The sequence below is a fragment of the Cucumis melo genome, chromosome 11, assembly GCF_025177605.1.
Source record: "Cucumis melo cultivar AY chromosome 11, USDA_Cmelo_AY_1.0, whole genome shotgun sequence".
Taxonomy (NCBI): Eukaryota; Viridiplantae; Streptophyta; class Magnoliopsida; order Cucurbitales; family Cucurbitaceae; genus Cucumis; species Cucumis melo.
In genome coordinates, this window is record NC_066867.1 from 33128035 (window position 1) to 33143843 (window position 15809).

At 32.5% G+C, this 15809-nt stretch overlaps 2 protein-coding genes across 2 annotated transcripts; both read left to right on the forward strand.

Annotated features, from left to right (window-relative positions):
* Positions 1 to 1076: 1076 nt before the first annotated feature.
* LOC103498969 (60S ribosomal protein L38) lies at positions 1077 to 3282 on the forward strand. Its single transcript, XM_008461810.3, has 3 exons — positions 1077 to 1230; positions 1581 to 1764; positions 3067 to 3282. The coding sequence occupies exons 1-3, from the start codon at positions 1228 to 1230 to the stop codon at positions 3087 to 3089; spliced, it is 210 nt and encodes a 69-aa protein (XP_008460032.1). The 5' UTR covers positions 1077 to 1227; the 3' UTR covers positions 3090 to 3282.
* Positions 3283 to 8643: 5361 nt separating this feature from the next.
* LOC103498970 (uncharacterized) lies at positions 8644 to 14786 on the forward strand. Its single transcript, XM_008461811.3, has 4 exons — positions 8644 to 10494; positions 10877 to 11185; positions 11736 to 11827; positions 13586 to 14786. The coding sequence occupies exons 1-4, from the start codon at positions 9541 to 9543 to the stop codon at positions 14457 to 14459; spliced, it is 2229 nt and encodes a 742-aa protein (XP_008460033.1). The 5' UTR covers positions 8644 to 9540; the 3' UTR covers positions 14460 to 14786.
* Positions 14787 to 15809: the final 1023 nt, after the last annotated feature.

A 15809-nucleotide genomic window follows, 5' to 3' on the forward strand; every position in this document is an offset into this window, starting at 1 on the left:
ATGTAAGAGGATTTTGATGTACTCCAAAGAATCTAACTTGACTATCAAGTGAGGTTAAATACTCGAGATAGCTGATTGTCTTTTTTGCATATGGTCACAAAAGCTTACCACTGCGACCATTTCTTGCGCACCATCTTGAATCACGCCCACAACAGCTAGTGGATGTGTGTTTCAACGATCTTAACATATTTTAACCAATTAAGGAAAGATTATCTTGTTCTCTTATTACTTGTTAGGTGTTGTTTGATAACTGTAAAACCATAGTTATCAAAAGGAATTCTAATGAACTGAAGCAAAAATGAAACTAAGTTAAATTTGTTACAACATTGCTTTCTTGAATAGTTAAAATATACTTGCTTAGGAATACATTTTCTTTGGAATTTTAAATTATGTGTCAACATTTATTAAGCAAAGAATCTAGTTTTTTTGCTTTCTAAAAAGAAATTTAATAATCGCATAAGTTGTTACAAATTTAAGAAGAATGATGATATTTTGTGTAAAAGTTTAAAAGTAATAATACAGGAATAAAATGAAATATTTTCCTTTATAATTTTAAATGTTATTGAGTAAAACAATATATCACTTTAAGCACATTTTATAAAAAGTAAAATGTGATAAAGGTATTAGAGAAAAAAGGGGTAGAGGGAAATTGTTAAAAACAATAAAAAAAAAATGATAAAATATTTACGCCTCATACAAAAATTTAGACATAATAAATTTTTGTTTTTGTGATAATTTTTTCTATGGATATAAATATTTTATTATTATTATTATTATTATTATAACATTAAATTTTAAATTATTCAATGAAAAAAAGACTAACAGACGACATATAGAAAGTGAGGAACAAAAAAAGCTAAGTAGATGATTTCATACAAAATATATGAGAAATAAGTGTATTTATTAGCTACATTTTTGGATAATAATCTTACTTTGATATATACACATGAAATATTATTTGGTTTCTATTAATATGTATTATTTAACTATTTATTATTATAATAATTAAATTTATTTAATTTTGTGTTTCTTTTCAATAAAATGGGTATATGGGCCTTCTTAAATTGGGCTTAATTGAATTCACGGCCCATCTAGGGTTTGGAACAAGCCAGCTTCATCTCCTTCTTTGTTGCTCATTGAATCCCTACATAAATAACAACTTTCAAAACTAGGGCTTTGAGCCTCCGCAATCAGCAACTACGCGGCAGTCTCAGTTCTGCCACCAAAATGGTACCTCTCAAGTTCTAATCCCTGATTTAATTGCTTCTCTATTGTTCATATTCTTAATGCATTCATGATTCAACCTACTTTTGATTTCTGATGATTGCTGTCGCCGATTTTTCATCTGCCCTGAATTAGCTTCTGTTCTGTCTAGTTGAACGTTGTGAGGGTGCATATCCTCATCTAATTTTCTATTCTCATTGAAATCCGATGCGTTCCTTATGTTTTTGTTGTTTAAGGTTTATGCGGATTTAAGTAACCGTAATGTATATGTCTCCCTCTCGTTTGGATATCTTATGCTTTGGGTTATTTTGTGAGTAATCAAATTGTGTCTTCTTGTTCTATATTTGAATTTGCAGCCGAAACAAATTCATGAGATCAAAGATTTCCTTCTCACTGCTAGAAGGAAGGATGCTCGTTCTGTGAAAATTAAGAGGAGCAAAGATGTGGTGAAGTTCAAAGTACGATGCTCCAAATATCTTTATACTCTTTGTGTTTTCGACTCGGAGAAGGCAGACAAGTTGAAGCAATCCCTTCCACCAGGTTAGATTCACATTCTTAATAACAAACATTAGAATGCTATATTGGAAGTGGCTACTACTGTATGTTGTTTAAGTGTTTTTAAATGGTTTGATAGATTAGAAGTGTTCCATAATTTGTTTGTGGCGACTATAAATTTCCTAGAAAGAGGGTAATAACACTCACATGTGCTTCCATCATCGGATTTTAGCTAAAAGGATCTTTAATCTCCTAAAACGCACCTTTTCTTTTACTAAATTCTCTAATAGTATTAATTGACCTTCTCTCACTAATCTCTCCCTAGTGAACTTTTTTTCCTACAACATCGCATTTTCATCTTACTTCCTCGCGTACGTTCCGTGAGAAAAATTTGCGCATTTTCATCTTACTTCTCTCACTAAGTCTCAACCTGCTTAGCTATAAAAGTAAATTGCTTTCTGCGACTCTGTAGACGGGCAAAATCATTTGACGTGAGACGACGTTTAGACCTTTTAGGTGTTTAGAGATCAGAGATTTGTGGCTAGTGGGCTGAGGTTGGTTTTCTCCCCTCCTCTCATGTATGTTTTTCCCTGGGTTATGACCCAAGAAACCTTCCCTCTTGGAACCTTGTGTGGTGGATTAGATGCACAGAAGACTTGCTTCTTGAGGGATTTTTTGTGGCAAGTGGTTAATGAGGGAAAATGGAATTGGGAGCTTGTGGGAAAACTAGCGAGCCTGGGGTTTAGAATTAGAGAATTAAATTGCTGTGGTGCTTTCTGAGTCTACTATCTTTTACTTGGGTTCGGTCGTAATTTGTTCAACTGGGAACAAACGAATTTCATGGCTCTTATATTTGACTGTATGGGACAATACCTAAAAGGTTACGTACTTAATCTGGTAGGATATCCATTGAAAAGTAAATGCTTTTGATAGGCTTTCGAGGAACTTGTCTCTTTACTACACTGTTCTTTATCATCCTTTGTCAAAAATTGGAGGAAGATTTGGATCATATCTTGTAGAGATATGAGTTGGTCTAGTCTTTTGTAATTATTCTTTAGGTTTCTTTGCTTTGCTGACAGCCTGACACCTTTTCTTCTGTCGTGTTCCCTTTTGTGGGTTGGTATTTTGGATAATGGTGTGTTCTTCCATGTCTTTTCATTGAAAGGCGGGTTCTGTATACATAAGATCACCTGTCGTTGTTTTAGTTTATGGTCACCTTTTTCAACAAAAAGATCTCTATAATCCTTTCCTCAATAGGATCTGTAAAATGAGATGAGGATGGGTTCGGTCCTGACTATAAATTGATATTGACAGAGAAACCTGACATTTACTTCTCAACTTTTGCAGGTTTGAGTGTACAAGATCTGTGAAAGAATGGTTCAAGTTTTCTCGTGATCACGTGGACGATGACTAGATTTTTTATGGTTTTTTCTCCAACTATTTAGCATATGTTTAAATTACATTTTTGAGCCTTGTAGTAATCCATATACTGTCTTCATTTTCGGGTAGATTGGATGTCCGAGTTTTTCATCTATGCATTTGGTGTTTCACCAAATTTATCCACTGTCAAAAGGAAAATTTCTTCATGCACCCTTTTATTCCTCTTTTAGATTTTTAAACAAAATTTCTTTTAGTCCAATGGTGGGGAGATTTAAACGTTCAATCGTTTGGTTGAGTGCACTCATTTTGTAAGAGAAAGAGTGATCTTAATGATATGAAAGTGGTAAAGGAATGGATAATTACCATTTTACATGGTGTGCAACTCTTCTTTTGGTAGTTCAATAATAAGAACTCCAAATGTCTGAGTGTATTTGGCTTCAAGCAATCCATGTTTAGTCACTTTTTCAAGTGTTTTTTTTTTTTTTTCCTTGAAAACATGTGAGGGAGGACAAAGTTTGTTGAAATGACTAGGTATGGCTTATGAGTGAGAGTGTTCATTAGGTTTTGGATCCCAAGTTAAAAAGAAGAATAAGGTGAATTACCAAGCTTTCCTTCTATATATAATAAGGCTAAATTGTTAAGATAGTCTCGAACTTAACAATCCCATCTAAACTCTAAAACTACGCCATCAAAATGAAGTGAAAGTGCCTCAAAATAGCATTTCTTGCCCAATTTTCCTCCGAAATCATGCCATCATTTTTTAGTTAATCCAAACACTCCCTTTCAACAACTATGAAGATTGAAATCAAACCATTTTTAATCTCAATTTCGTAGGGGAACAGAAACAATAATACTAATAGGAGAATCTACATTGGATTTTTCAGTCCATGTAAATATTTTTGGGAAATTGCATCACAAAAAGATTTAAAAAAGAAAGCAATAATTAATAATATGGGAGTTCTATAGCTATCAAAAGATGATCTAATCCATTTTTAAATTTGTTATTTTCTTTTTAGTTTAGAAAATATTTTTATTATCATAAATTCTCTTTTTCACTAGTTTTACAAGCGTGCCAATATGTTTTTTGCTTGTTGCTATAAATGAGAAATCCCCATATTTTAGAAACATAGTTTATTCAAGAGTCATAGAAAAGAAAAGCAATGGAAGGAAAAAGAATTAATAATTATATGATAATTGGAGTGACACGATTGGAATTGTGCATCTCTTAAATTAGAAACAAATAAATAATGGTAACTTTGTAAATATAATAAATGAAGGGCGGGTTCAATCGTGTGTGTCCGGGTCCACAGAAGGAGGAGGCAGCCACACCTGACATTTAAAGTACGGTGGGTCCCCTTTCTTAACTAACCCTCTTTTCTTTTCTTTTCTTTTCTTTTCTTTTCTTTTCTCTCTTTTTTTTTTTTTTTAATTTTTACTTTCTTTTCATTATTTTCACTCTCTTTGTTTCTTTATCTAAGTAATATTACGTTACATTTTAAAATTATAATTTAATTTCATATGATTCTAACTCAACAACTGATGACGCGACATTCTCGTGCGACCTAGTTACATGTTGGTATAGGTTTTTTTTTTAATTTTTAAATATTTCTTAACCATACTTCCATATCCCTCATGATCTCTCTCATTTAAATATGTTATCGGTTTATTTACGTCAGCTCCTAAATTCGAGACATTATACCTCCACCAGCTTCTGCTTGGTTCATTGCCAAACTACATCTTATTAGGAGAGTTTCCACTCTTATACCATCTGCAATGTCACATATTATAACTAAGATATAAACCAAAATTTGAAATCTTAAAATCTTAATTATTCAACAACTTACACTATTAAAAATATTCAAGATAAGTAAGAATGGTGTAGCGAATAAAAGATGCAGAGAACTACTAGCTAGAGATAGTTGTGAGTTGTGAAATTAGAATTTCGAATCCTAATTCGATTATTATAACATTAAGATGAAAAGAAAGAGTGTTGGAGAAATAAAATATAAAGAAAGGAAAAGAGATTTTGTGAAAGAAGGTTGAGAAAGGGGTCCACGAGTAGATGTACCACATGTGTTGGATGTGGTAAGCATATGACCTTTGTGGCCTTTACACAAAAATAATGAAGAATAAATATGTTAAATTTTGTGAAAGGATAAAGAAGAAGAAGAAGAAGAAGAAGAAGAAGAGAAGCATATGAGTTGGCCACTTGGCTTTTCTTCTCACTCTCATTTTAATATATATAAACAAACAATTTGAATAAAAACAATATGAATAAAACTAGAGAAAAGAAAAGAAAAGAAAAGAAAAGAAAAGGGTGTGTTTATGTGTTTGTATTGTGTGTGTGTGTGTAAACTCTCAATTTATACCTAATGGGAAAATGACTCTTTTTTGGTTATTAGCCGACACCAATATTTGTTTTCTTTATTGTCATTATTTTTTGCTCTCTAACAACTATACCACATGCCTCCATATGCAAAATACTCAAATACCAATGTCAATTAAATAATCATTGACCTTTTTTTTTCTCCCTCTATCCAATAAAATATTTTTCCAATCAATTTGAGTGTTAGTTCTATTAATAAGGTTATATTATATGGGTGTGAATATAATTTATGGGATTTTTCAAATATATATATATAAAAAAAACGTATTTACACCCTATAAAAAAACTACTAAAAAAATAAAATTTATTATATTTAATTTTCTTTTTAATATTTTGTAAATTTTTCTATAATTTATTTATTTTTATTAAGTTAATATATTATTTTGGTATATATCTCATCTAATTTATATTTTTATGTAATTTTTTATAAATTTTTTGAATTATTTTTTTTAGTTTGAAGTAGATTATATATATATATATATATATATATATAAAGTTAGTTTAAAATTTATTAAAAATGTAAAATGTAATTTTTTTCTTTTGAAATAATATACAAAGATTAAATTTGAGCATTTAAAATTAGAAAATATTCAAAATACAATAATTAGTTGTAAAGTTGAATAAAGTTTATTTTTTTTTCTAATTTAAAATTTTAAAGTAACAATTATTTCGGTCTCGATGATTGTTTTGTCAACTAACACATTCATAAAATGTTTACTTCTACGAACCCATGTAGTTTTATCATATGTCTACACTAATATGATTAGGTCATGTATTGTTTGACGATAGCAATAATTAACATAAAAGCATTGCTATTAATCAAAATTTGTTACTTTTTTTTAATCTTTTGGTTCAAAAATAGACACTTTTAGCGTTTAAAGATAAAATGAAAATAGATACCAAGTTTAAAAGATTTTTTATATATATAAGAAAAATGTCATTAAGCAAACAACATTAACGGTCTTCCCTTGTCAAGAGTAGAAGGCACCCAACATAGTAATCAACTTCTTATTAGACAACACGATCTTTCTTCATGGGTAACAATTACGAGGATTAACAAAAAATTATAGTAGCACACACTAGACAGTAAGTGATAAAATTATACTATCACTTTTAAAAAACACAGAAAAAAAAAAACTACTTCAAGGGATGAGCGATTACTAAAGTCACATTAATCATATTCTTAATTTTAGATAGATTAACACTCGACTCGTAAGAACACGAATGATATTTGTTGGATCTGACTCTACACTTAACATAATCGGTAAAGATCAACCACTCACGACTAAGACGAGAGGGTTAGGCAACCCCAAAACTTTAACGAATGAGAAACATTAGAAATGAAAATAATAATAATAATATATTTCTTATCATTCCTTTTTGGTTAATAATTATACTATGAATTTGGATTATATTCGTTTTGAAAGGTGACATTTAAACTACTACTATCTCAAGAGATTATAATTGATGGACAATATATATTTGGTAAATAGATAATTGTTTGCTAATGATTGATTTACAAGAAATTTATAACAATTAGCATTAAATCAATTCCATTTAGAATTAAGATTAAACATTGAGACATATTTATAGATTATTGTAGAATTAGTAAGAAATTTTTAATCTTCAAGTTATTGATTGAGATGTTTAATAGGTAAAAGAAAAGAACAATGATTTGAGTATAAACAATTTTATTGATTGTGTCTTAAGATCATCAATAATTCAATTTATTTACAAAACAAAAGATTATAATTTAAGAATATCCAACCAAAAAGGAGAAAAAGGTTTATCCATTACAAATTTAATTACCTTTAAATATAATAATTTAGAGAGACCTAATTTGGGTTAAGATGTACAAAGGAATAAAATCACTGATTAAAAATACACTATTATTGATAAATCCCTTTCTCCCTCTTCCATTATTTTTTTTTTTACACAATCTTATTGGTAACATTTAATGTTAAGTGTAAGAAAAGTGATTAATTGATAGGTAACAATTTATTGTCAAAGTGTTTAGGTAAGAATAGTATCTTCGAGCTTTTTCTTCTTTTTGCCACTTAAAACAGAAATTAAAAGCAAATGTTTAATAGCTGCATCATACGTAACCGTTATCTATATGATATTGAAAGTCTCGGAGGTTGTTTAAAACTGTCATCAAAGATCCCTTAAAATCGTATTCTACAATGTATAAACACGACGTGAGTTTGTAATTTATTAGGTCAAAACTAACATCTAAAGTTAAAATTGTTCTAATGTAGTAAACATTTTTTCTTTATATCAATGATCGGTCCTTTACTTTCTACGTTATCAACTACTTTTTATGCTTATTATTCATTAACGTCTTATTTGTACTATTAATATACCATTGAAAAATCCATTTAGAAATGATTTTTTTTCCATTTTTATTATTGATATACTAGTTAGTTATATACATATATACATACATATATACATATATTGAATTACCTATTAATAAGATTTGCCCTTTATTTATTTTTAATATTGGTTGAAGTTTATATTTAACATATTATAAAAAGTATATTATGTGGATTAGAGGTTTAGAGAGAGATCTTTGAACATAAATTAAAAATTTAAAAACTTTTTATACTTTTTCTAAAATTTCAACAACTTATTATACTCATTATACTCCATTTATATTTCAAGTATGTATTCAATATAAAATTTAATTTGAAACTTATGGAATACTTTTTTGAAAAAATAAAAACAAAAATATAACATTAATAGGGGGAGATTTCCTTATGGTAGACTAGGTAGTGACATCAAACATATAATAGGAGTTTATATTAGAGGTGGGACTTTAGATCTTTTAACCTATAAAAACATTAGTCCTTTTTTTTTTTTATGGTTTAATTTGATACTTACATTTCCCAAATGAAACTATCTTTCCTTTTAGTTTAATAATCACAAAACCAAAGATAAAATATTGACAATTAAGATGATATTTAATACTTTATCGATAGAACTATAATTATATTGCCAAAAACTATCCATTTTAAAATGATTTGAGATTGCTTAATCTACCCAAGCTAGGCTTAAATGGATACTAATGTTCTAAGTATCCAACTTTAGACACCAAATTTGTGACGAAAATTAATAAATAAAATTTCCCCCATTAGAAATGGAAGGGAAAGAACAATAATGGGTCAGATTAACATTTGTGTAAAATCTATATACTTTGCATGTTGTAATTTGTATGTATATGGTGGGTGTCAGACACTGACAGCTTCTCTACTTAATCATGTATTGAGTCTGCCATCATTTATTCTTTCTCTACTTTTCTGATTTCTCTGTAAGATTTTCCATTTCCGTTTCATTTCTCGATTTCTCACCATCCCAACACCCCATGTTCTTTGTCTAAACCTCTTCACAAATCTCCTCTTGTTCTTTTAAGAAAAGGGGGTTTAAATTCCTCAAGAAATTTTCAATTTTTCTTTTGCTTTTTTTTTTTTTTTTTCGTTTTCCATGGTGTTTTTGCAGAGAAGTGGAGTGTTTGTTTGTGTCTTTTTGTGTAAAATGCTAATGGGGTTGTATGTGTAAGTCATTTTCTCATCTGGGTTGGTGAGTTTTCTTGTTTTTCCCTGTTCTATTCATAGCTGTACCCCTCTTTCTTTCTGTTGCTTCTTCATCGATTTTTGAGAGACATTTTTTCTTCTACGAGTAATCTCGTTTGGGTTTTTCTTGTTTTTCTCCTGATTTGAAATCAACTGTGTGTTCATTTTTGAGGTAGCAATTGGTGAAACCTACCAAATCTGAATCTTGTACTGTGCATTTTCTTTGCTGGAGTTTTGTTTGATTGAATTTATATTTGGTAAGGATTTTAATCTGGGTTTAAAGGGTATCCCCCATTTTTCTATTTTTGCAAATTCTCCTTATTTTGATTTGGATCCCCACATTTCGCCATTGCCGTTGGAAGAAGAAACTCTACCTTCTTTCTCTCTCTTCTTCATTTTTCTTGAAGAAAGGGTTGAGATTTCTGGGGTCTTCTTTAAATACTGCTTGGTTTTCAGAGTGATGCCTTCTGAAGGTGTCCAACAATGGCGAATCTTGTTCCTGGAGTGCTTCTCAAACTGCTGCAGCACATGAACACTGATGTGAAGGTTGCTGGAGAGCACAGGTCGACACTGTTACAAGTTGTGAGCATAGTTCCGGCATTGGCCGGGGGCGATCTCTCACCAAATCAAGGTTTTTATCTCAAAGTCTCTGATTCTTCTCATGCTACATATGTCTCACTCCCTGATGAACATGGTGATCTGATTCTTAGTGACAAGATTCAATTGGGTCAGTTTATTCATGTCGAACGGCTTGAGGCTGCTTCCCCAGTCCCCATTCTTCACGGAGTTCGACCGGTGCCCGGTCGACACCCTTGTGTGGGGAGCCCTGAAGATATTGTTGCTACTCATTCTCCTGGGTTTCTCAACAATAATCCTAATTTAAAACCTTTGGACAAATTGAAACCGACCCCTAAAGTTTTAGGCCTTGGCACTGGTGGGGAGAAGGAGAAATCTGCGCCTGTGAGACTCAATGGCAATGCCAAGGAGGATAAGGTTGATAAGAGAGCCTCACCCTTGAGTAGATCCAAGTCTCAGATGTCAAAATTGACAGTGAATGTAGATGTGAAGAAGGAGCCTCTGACGAGACTAAAGTCGTTGAATTCACGGTCGATACCCTCATCTCCCACAAGCTGTTATTCATTGCCTTCTTCATTTGAGAAGTTTGCCAATAGCATTAAGCAGCAGGGGAAGGTTAAGACATTGTCTAACGGAACAACCAAGATAGGAGCAGTTGAAAAGTCGAATACTATTCGTTCAGCCAGTCCTGTAACCAAGAAGATGGGAGTGGGACATCAGATCAAACATTTAGTTCAGGGCATTGAGGTTGGGGCCAAGGCTCTGAGGAAGAGTTGGGAAGGGAATATGGAGACAAAAAGAAGAGATAGTTCGATGTTAAGAGCAAGCAAACTTGATCCCAAGCCTGAAACTCGGGTTACTGTAAGTTTTGTCATACCCAATATGATCATATGTTCCGGATTTGATTTGTATTTACGTGGCAAATATTTATTTGTCCTGCTAAAATGTCATATACATACATTTATGCTTGTAAGTTGTAACCATGAACTCCTTTGAGGTATTTGAAAAGCAAAATGATGCGTGTAATTCAAATCCTTCTCTTCATGTGAATGTGCTTAAAAGATCCTACTAAATCTACTGCCTTATCATTCTTTTTTGTATAATATTGTATTTCTTCTATAAGGAGAAAATGAACATATTACTTTGTTGGACCAGTCACACTGTTAATTTGTTCAGCAGAGTTTACCTCTCAACCTCTTCTCCTTTCTCTTATGTATGCCACTAACTTTTTTATATTTTTCAGACTCCTAGAAGAAGTACGTCAAGCGACAAGTTGCCATCAAGAGAGGAGAATAGGATTCAGGTACCTGGAAAGACATCCAAAGATGATCATAGCATGCAGGCATCTTCAAAGAAGAATGCTGTTAATGGAGAATTAGATAATCAGGAAAGGTCAAGTAGACAAAAATCTTCTAATGGAAGGAAATCCTCCTCAAGTGATGCAGCTGGATTTCCCGGAAACTTGGTGAAGATTCCTCTTAGTAATAAAAGATTGAGCGAAGGGAGTGTTTCATGGGCTTCGCTTCCATCATCTCTTGCCAAGCTTGGAAAGGTATGGAACCTTTGATCTGATATTTTGATAACCAAATATAGCTCGTTTAACTGGTAGTTACTCTTCTGCCAAATAAATAGTTTTGGGAGTTTATATGAACTTTATTTATTGTCTTTTTGTGTTAATCACTTATTTCCTCAAAATTTGGACTCTATAGCACATTCTTGATGCTGCAGCATATTTTCCCTTTCTTTCTTAATATTAAAAGTGTCAATAAATTTAGCACAAAGCCATGTCTGAAATTTAAAGCTCCTCTATATCCAATGACACCCCTAGTAGTGGAGTATGGCAATAGTATAAGCAACATAGTACAAAAGTGCAACTAGAAACATTTCTGCAATGTAGTGCAACCATTATTTCATAATCTAGAAAAATTCTCTCATTTCTCTTAATGAAAACTTAGTTTCTTATACAAGAAAAAAATGAAAAACAGTAGAAGGAGGAGGAGGAGGAGGATCTGCTTTTGCATTTTAAAGTATTGGCAAGTGTTACTTTATGTCTTCTGTTTGTCTTATTTCGGCCCATTGTTCTTCTGTATCTGCCCCTATAGGAAGTAATGAGACACAGAGATGCTGCACAAGCAGCAGCAATAGAGGCCATTCAAGAAGCTTCAGTGGCAGAGAGCTGTCTACGATGTTTAAGGTATGAATGCTTACCCAGTGCAAGACTTGTAGCTCTTTCTGATTTGTAGTTCTATTGTAGAAATGCAAGCGAAAGTTCTTTTGCTGAAAGCTGCAGTGGTATTTATAGGACATTTGTTTAGAAAGGGTTTGAAGAACTTACCAGCGTTTATGGAGAGCTTTTGGGTAATATAGTTTTTTTTTTCACCTTCATTTGGAGCTCTTGCTCTAATGAGTTTGTATGGTTCCTCTCCCCATTACTTCATTTTTAAGAGTAACTATTTGTTTTTTATAGAACGAGGCACGAAAATACATGAAATTAACAGTAATATCTTTCTTGTGACTGAAGTTGGAGTTATTTCTTGTTTGGACATATTAAGCGTGAGTTCTAATTAACTTTGACTTGGTTTCCTGTCTTAAAAATTACTTTCAGTCTCATAGGGGTTTCCTGTCTTAAAAATTACTTTCAGTCTCATAGGATGCATCATTATAGATGTCTATTACCCAGCTTTTTATTAATTATGAACTTGATTGATCTTCTTGTTTTGGAGTCCGTTTCTGTAATTAGAATGTGGACCCCTTTTCTGGACTTGGTTTTTGTATGCCCTCATATATGCTTTTATTTCTCTCCATCAAAGTCGGTTTCTAAAAAATAGTTATAACAATAATGAATGACTGATTAAATTCAAAGGAGTTCTATCTGGTTAGTAATAGTAATGAATAAATTCAAAGGAGTCTTATATGGTTAGTGGTTACAAAAGCTTTAAAATTTTATTGTCTTACTCTTTTCAATCTTTTCTATTCTGATTGTTTACTGATATCAAAATGTCCAAGTTTATTGATATTGGAAATACTTTCACTCGAAATGGATGGGATTTTGTGCAATTTTTATTTTCTTTACCCAAGAAATGGATGTGGAAAACTATGGAGAAATGTTTCTTTATAATAAGTTGTCAGGAGGTGGAAGCAACCACTGTCAGTTAGTAATGCCGATGTCAACAATAGTGGGGTGGTGAATGCTGGCTGGGGCCAAAGGCACCTAAATATCATTTTTATCAACTACATGGTTATGTTGATCTGAAGTTGTTTGGTCTCTGATTAAATTTCATAGTTAGAGCAATGCGTCAATAAGTTTCAAGTTCTAACCCAAAGAACATGTCCCAAGTTCTAGATCCGTTTGCACTTTCAATTCCTAGATTCTTTTTGGGGGATGAGGTAGATAAGTATTGGTCAAAAAGTCACATCCAGATCTTTTGGAATTTTGTATTTGACTTTCAGAACACGGAGCTGCTCAGTTTGGGTTTCAGATGGTTGCCTATCGGATTGCCTCTTTTTTTAAAGAAAAAAAAAAAACTGTTTCATGCCTTTCTCGCTCAATCTTCCTTTTTTACCTTACCTTTTGGACATCGACAATAGCAGCTGTGCTACATTTGTGTAATACTCAGCAAAATGTACATTTTCAAGAAATGAGATGCTGAGCATTGTCATATGGTTTAACTTAAGAACTTCTTTTCGATGCGTGCTTGGTTTCTTGGCCTGACATGTTGTGTGTGTCCATCTCCTTGTATCTTTTCAATAAGAAGAAAAGTTCCGGTAGATGGATGGTTCTGATTGTAAGCAATTAATCAGGTGCTTGAAAAATTGATACTTTCCCGCTGATTTTATCTTAAGTTTTCTTCATGATCTAAGCTGTGTTCAGTTTTTGTTTTTATTTTTATTTTTATTTCTTTATTTTGTTTGTGGAACACTCTTCTGTTGACTCACGTTCTTTCTTTTGCAGTATATTTTCCGAGTTAAATACTGCTGCCAAAGAGGACAATCCACAGCCTGCAGTAGAACAGTTTTTGACCCTTCATGCGAGCCTAACCAATGCTCACATGGTAGCTGAATCTCTTTCGAAAACTTGTCTCTCTGGTTCAACCAATGAGAGCGAAGATACTGCTTCAGAAGAAACATTGAAGGTCACATCAATGGCAAGAAAACAGGCATCTGCTTGGGTCCAGGCGGCTTTAGCCACTAACCTTTCATCTTTTGCAGTTTACAGCCGTGATCCATCCTCGGCTCTAAACATGCCCTTATCTCTATCTCAGAACCAAAAGAGTGCTTCTGCAAATCAGCCTATTGTGGTTTTAGAAAACTCATCTAAGAACAGCTCGTCAAAATCCCAAGGGAAAATCCGCCAGATGATAAGCTCTAAACCTATTGGATCAGGAAATCCAAGTCGAATGAAGGACGGAGCGACACTCGGTCAGAAGATGCAGCCTCAACCTCCACCAGAATGGATCAGAGGAAATGGCCTCAACGAAGCAGTCGACTTGGCCGAGATGTTAAGACTGCAATCCCAGGACTGGTTCTTGACATTCATGGAAAGGTTTTTGGATGCCGGGGTCGACACTGCAGCCTTGTCAGATAATGGACAATTAGCAGGAATATTGACTCAGCTGAAGAGTGTAAACGACTGGTTAGATGGCATATCTTCGAACAAGGACGAAGGAGACATCACTCACATTTCAACTGAGACAATCGACAGGCTGAGGAAGAAGATCTATGAGTATCTTCTCATGCACGTTGAGTCTGCAGCCGCTGCACTTGGCGGGGGATCACAGCCACCACCACAACAAATACAGGCAACCGAAACAAAAACAAGAAGGTGACTGTCAAAGATTGATGTTGGTTTGATCTTAACATGAATTCTTCACCGAGTTCGGTCTCGAGCATTAGATCATGTACATAGCTTCTGCATCGGTTCGTGTCATAGATGAAAAGTGGCTATTGCTGGTAAGGAAGGATTAAGGAGTTAGATTACGGTTACCCTTCTATTTTCTTCTTTTTAACTTATGGGATTTGATTTATACAAACAACCTGGGTTTGTTCTGTTCAGCTTTACACACATAATAGTCAATTGTACATCCTGTTGTTAGTGAGAGTGCATATTGATGTTCCTGAAGAAGCAGATAATTTATTCTATTTGTTTTAGAGCATGAGCTCTTCTTTCTCTCTCGTTTACTTTATGCATTATATGTCACTTGATTTGAACATTTTGAACATCCAATTCTCAAGGGAGGGTAGTAATTTCTTGAAAAGCTGTTATTTTAACCTGGTGGGGTCTTAGTAACATGCTGTCCTTAATCTTTAATTGTGATTATTTTACTTTTTAAGTACGTTCCTGTAACTTAAATACTACTGATTTTCTAATGAACAAAGAGTGGGACTCACTCATTGCTTAAGTTCAAAAATCAGTAAGATAATGAGAATGAAAACTTAAAACAGCTATAACTAAATGGGAAAAAGGAGATGGAAAATTTTTGCTTAACCATTACAAAAGGTTAGTGAGGCTTAATTTTTAAGAAGTGGTCAAAGGGTATAGATTTTATATTATTGATACAAAAAGTCAACAATGGAAAAAGGTATTAAATTTCTATTGACATTTTTATATTTTCATCCATACTTTTACGTTTTCATGAGTTTGATACAAAAAAAAAACTCGACCCTGGCAAATACAAAAAAAATTAGATTTTGGTATTTAGATTTAAACGATTTTTTAGATTATCATAGTTTACATTTGGCTATTTATTTTTCATTTGTCTACCCAAATATAAACAATTTTTTAGAAATTAATTTTTACCAACCGTTTGGAAAAATTTCGCTATCCTAATTTTTTAAAATTATTTTCAATTCTTTTGTACACAATCATCTAAACAATATTTTGGAGAAAACAAATACTTTTTCATCTTGTTAAATGGGATAAATATGTTTTAGCCGTTTGTTATATTTATGAAATTTGTATGGAAAAAACCTGCTTTCTTATTTGAAAATAAAAAAATATTTATAATATTTTCGGAAATATCCAACAAAATTAAGATCTTCATATTTTCGATGGCAAATTACGGTTTTAGGCCCTTCAACCCACCATTGAACTACAAAGTTGCATTTAACTAAGCCGGTCTAATATGGTAATTTTACCATCTTCCTTAACAATCAAACCGTTCCCCAAAAATTTCCTT

Bases quoted from the DNA above. Each gene is read 5' to 3' on its own strand.
- LOC103498970 (XM_008461811.3), top strand. From the start codon at position 9,541: ATGGCGAATCTTGTTCCTGGAGTGCTTCTCAAACTGCTGCAGCACATG. The intron at 10,495-10,876 runs GTAAGTTTTGTC...TATATTTTTCAG, and splicing joins AGCCTGAAACTCGGGTTACT to ACTCCTAGAAGAAGTACGTC. The intron at 11,828-13,585 runs GTATGAATGCTT...TTTCTTTTGCAG, and splicing joins AGCTGTCTACGATGTTTAAG to TATATTTTCCGAGTTAAATA.
- LOC103498969 (XM_008461810.3), top strand. The intron at 1,765-3,066 runs GTTAGATTCACA...CAACTTTTGCAG, and splicing joins GAAGCAATCCCTTCCACCAG to GTTTGAGTGTACAAGATCTG.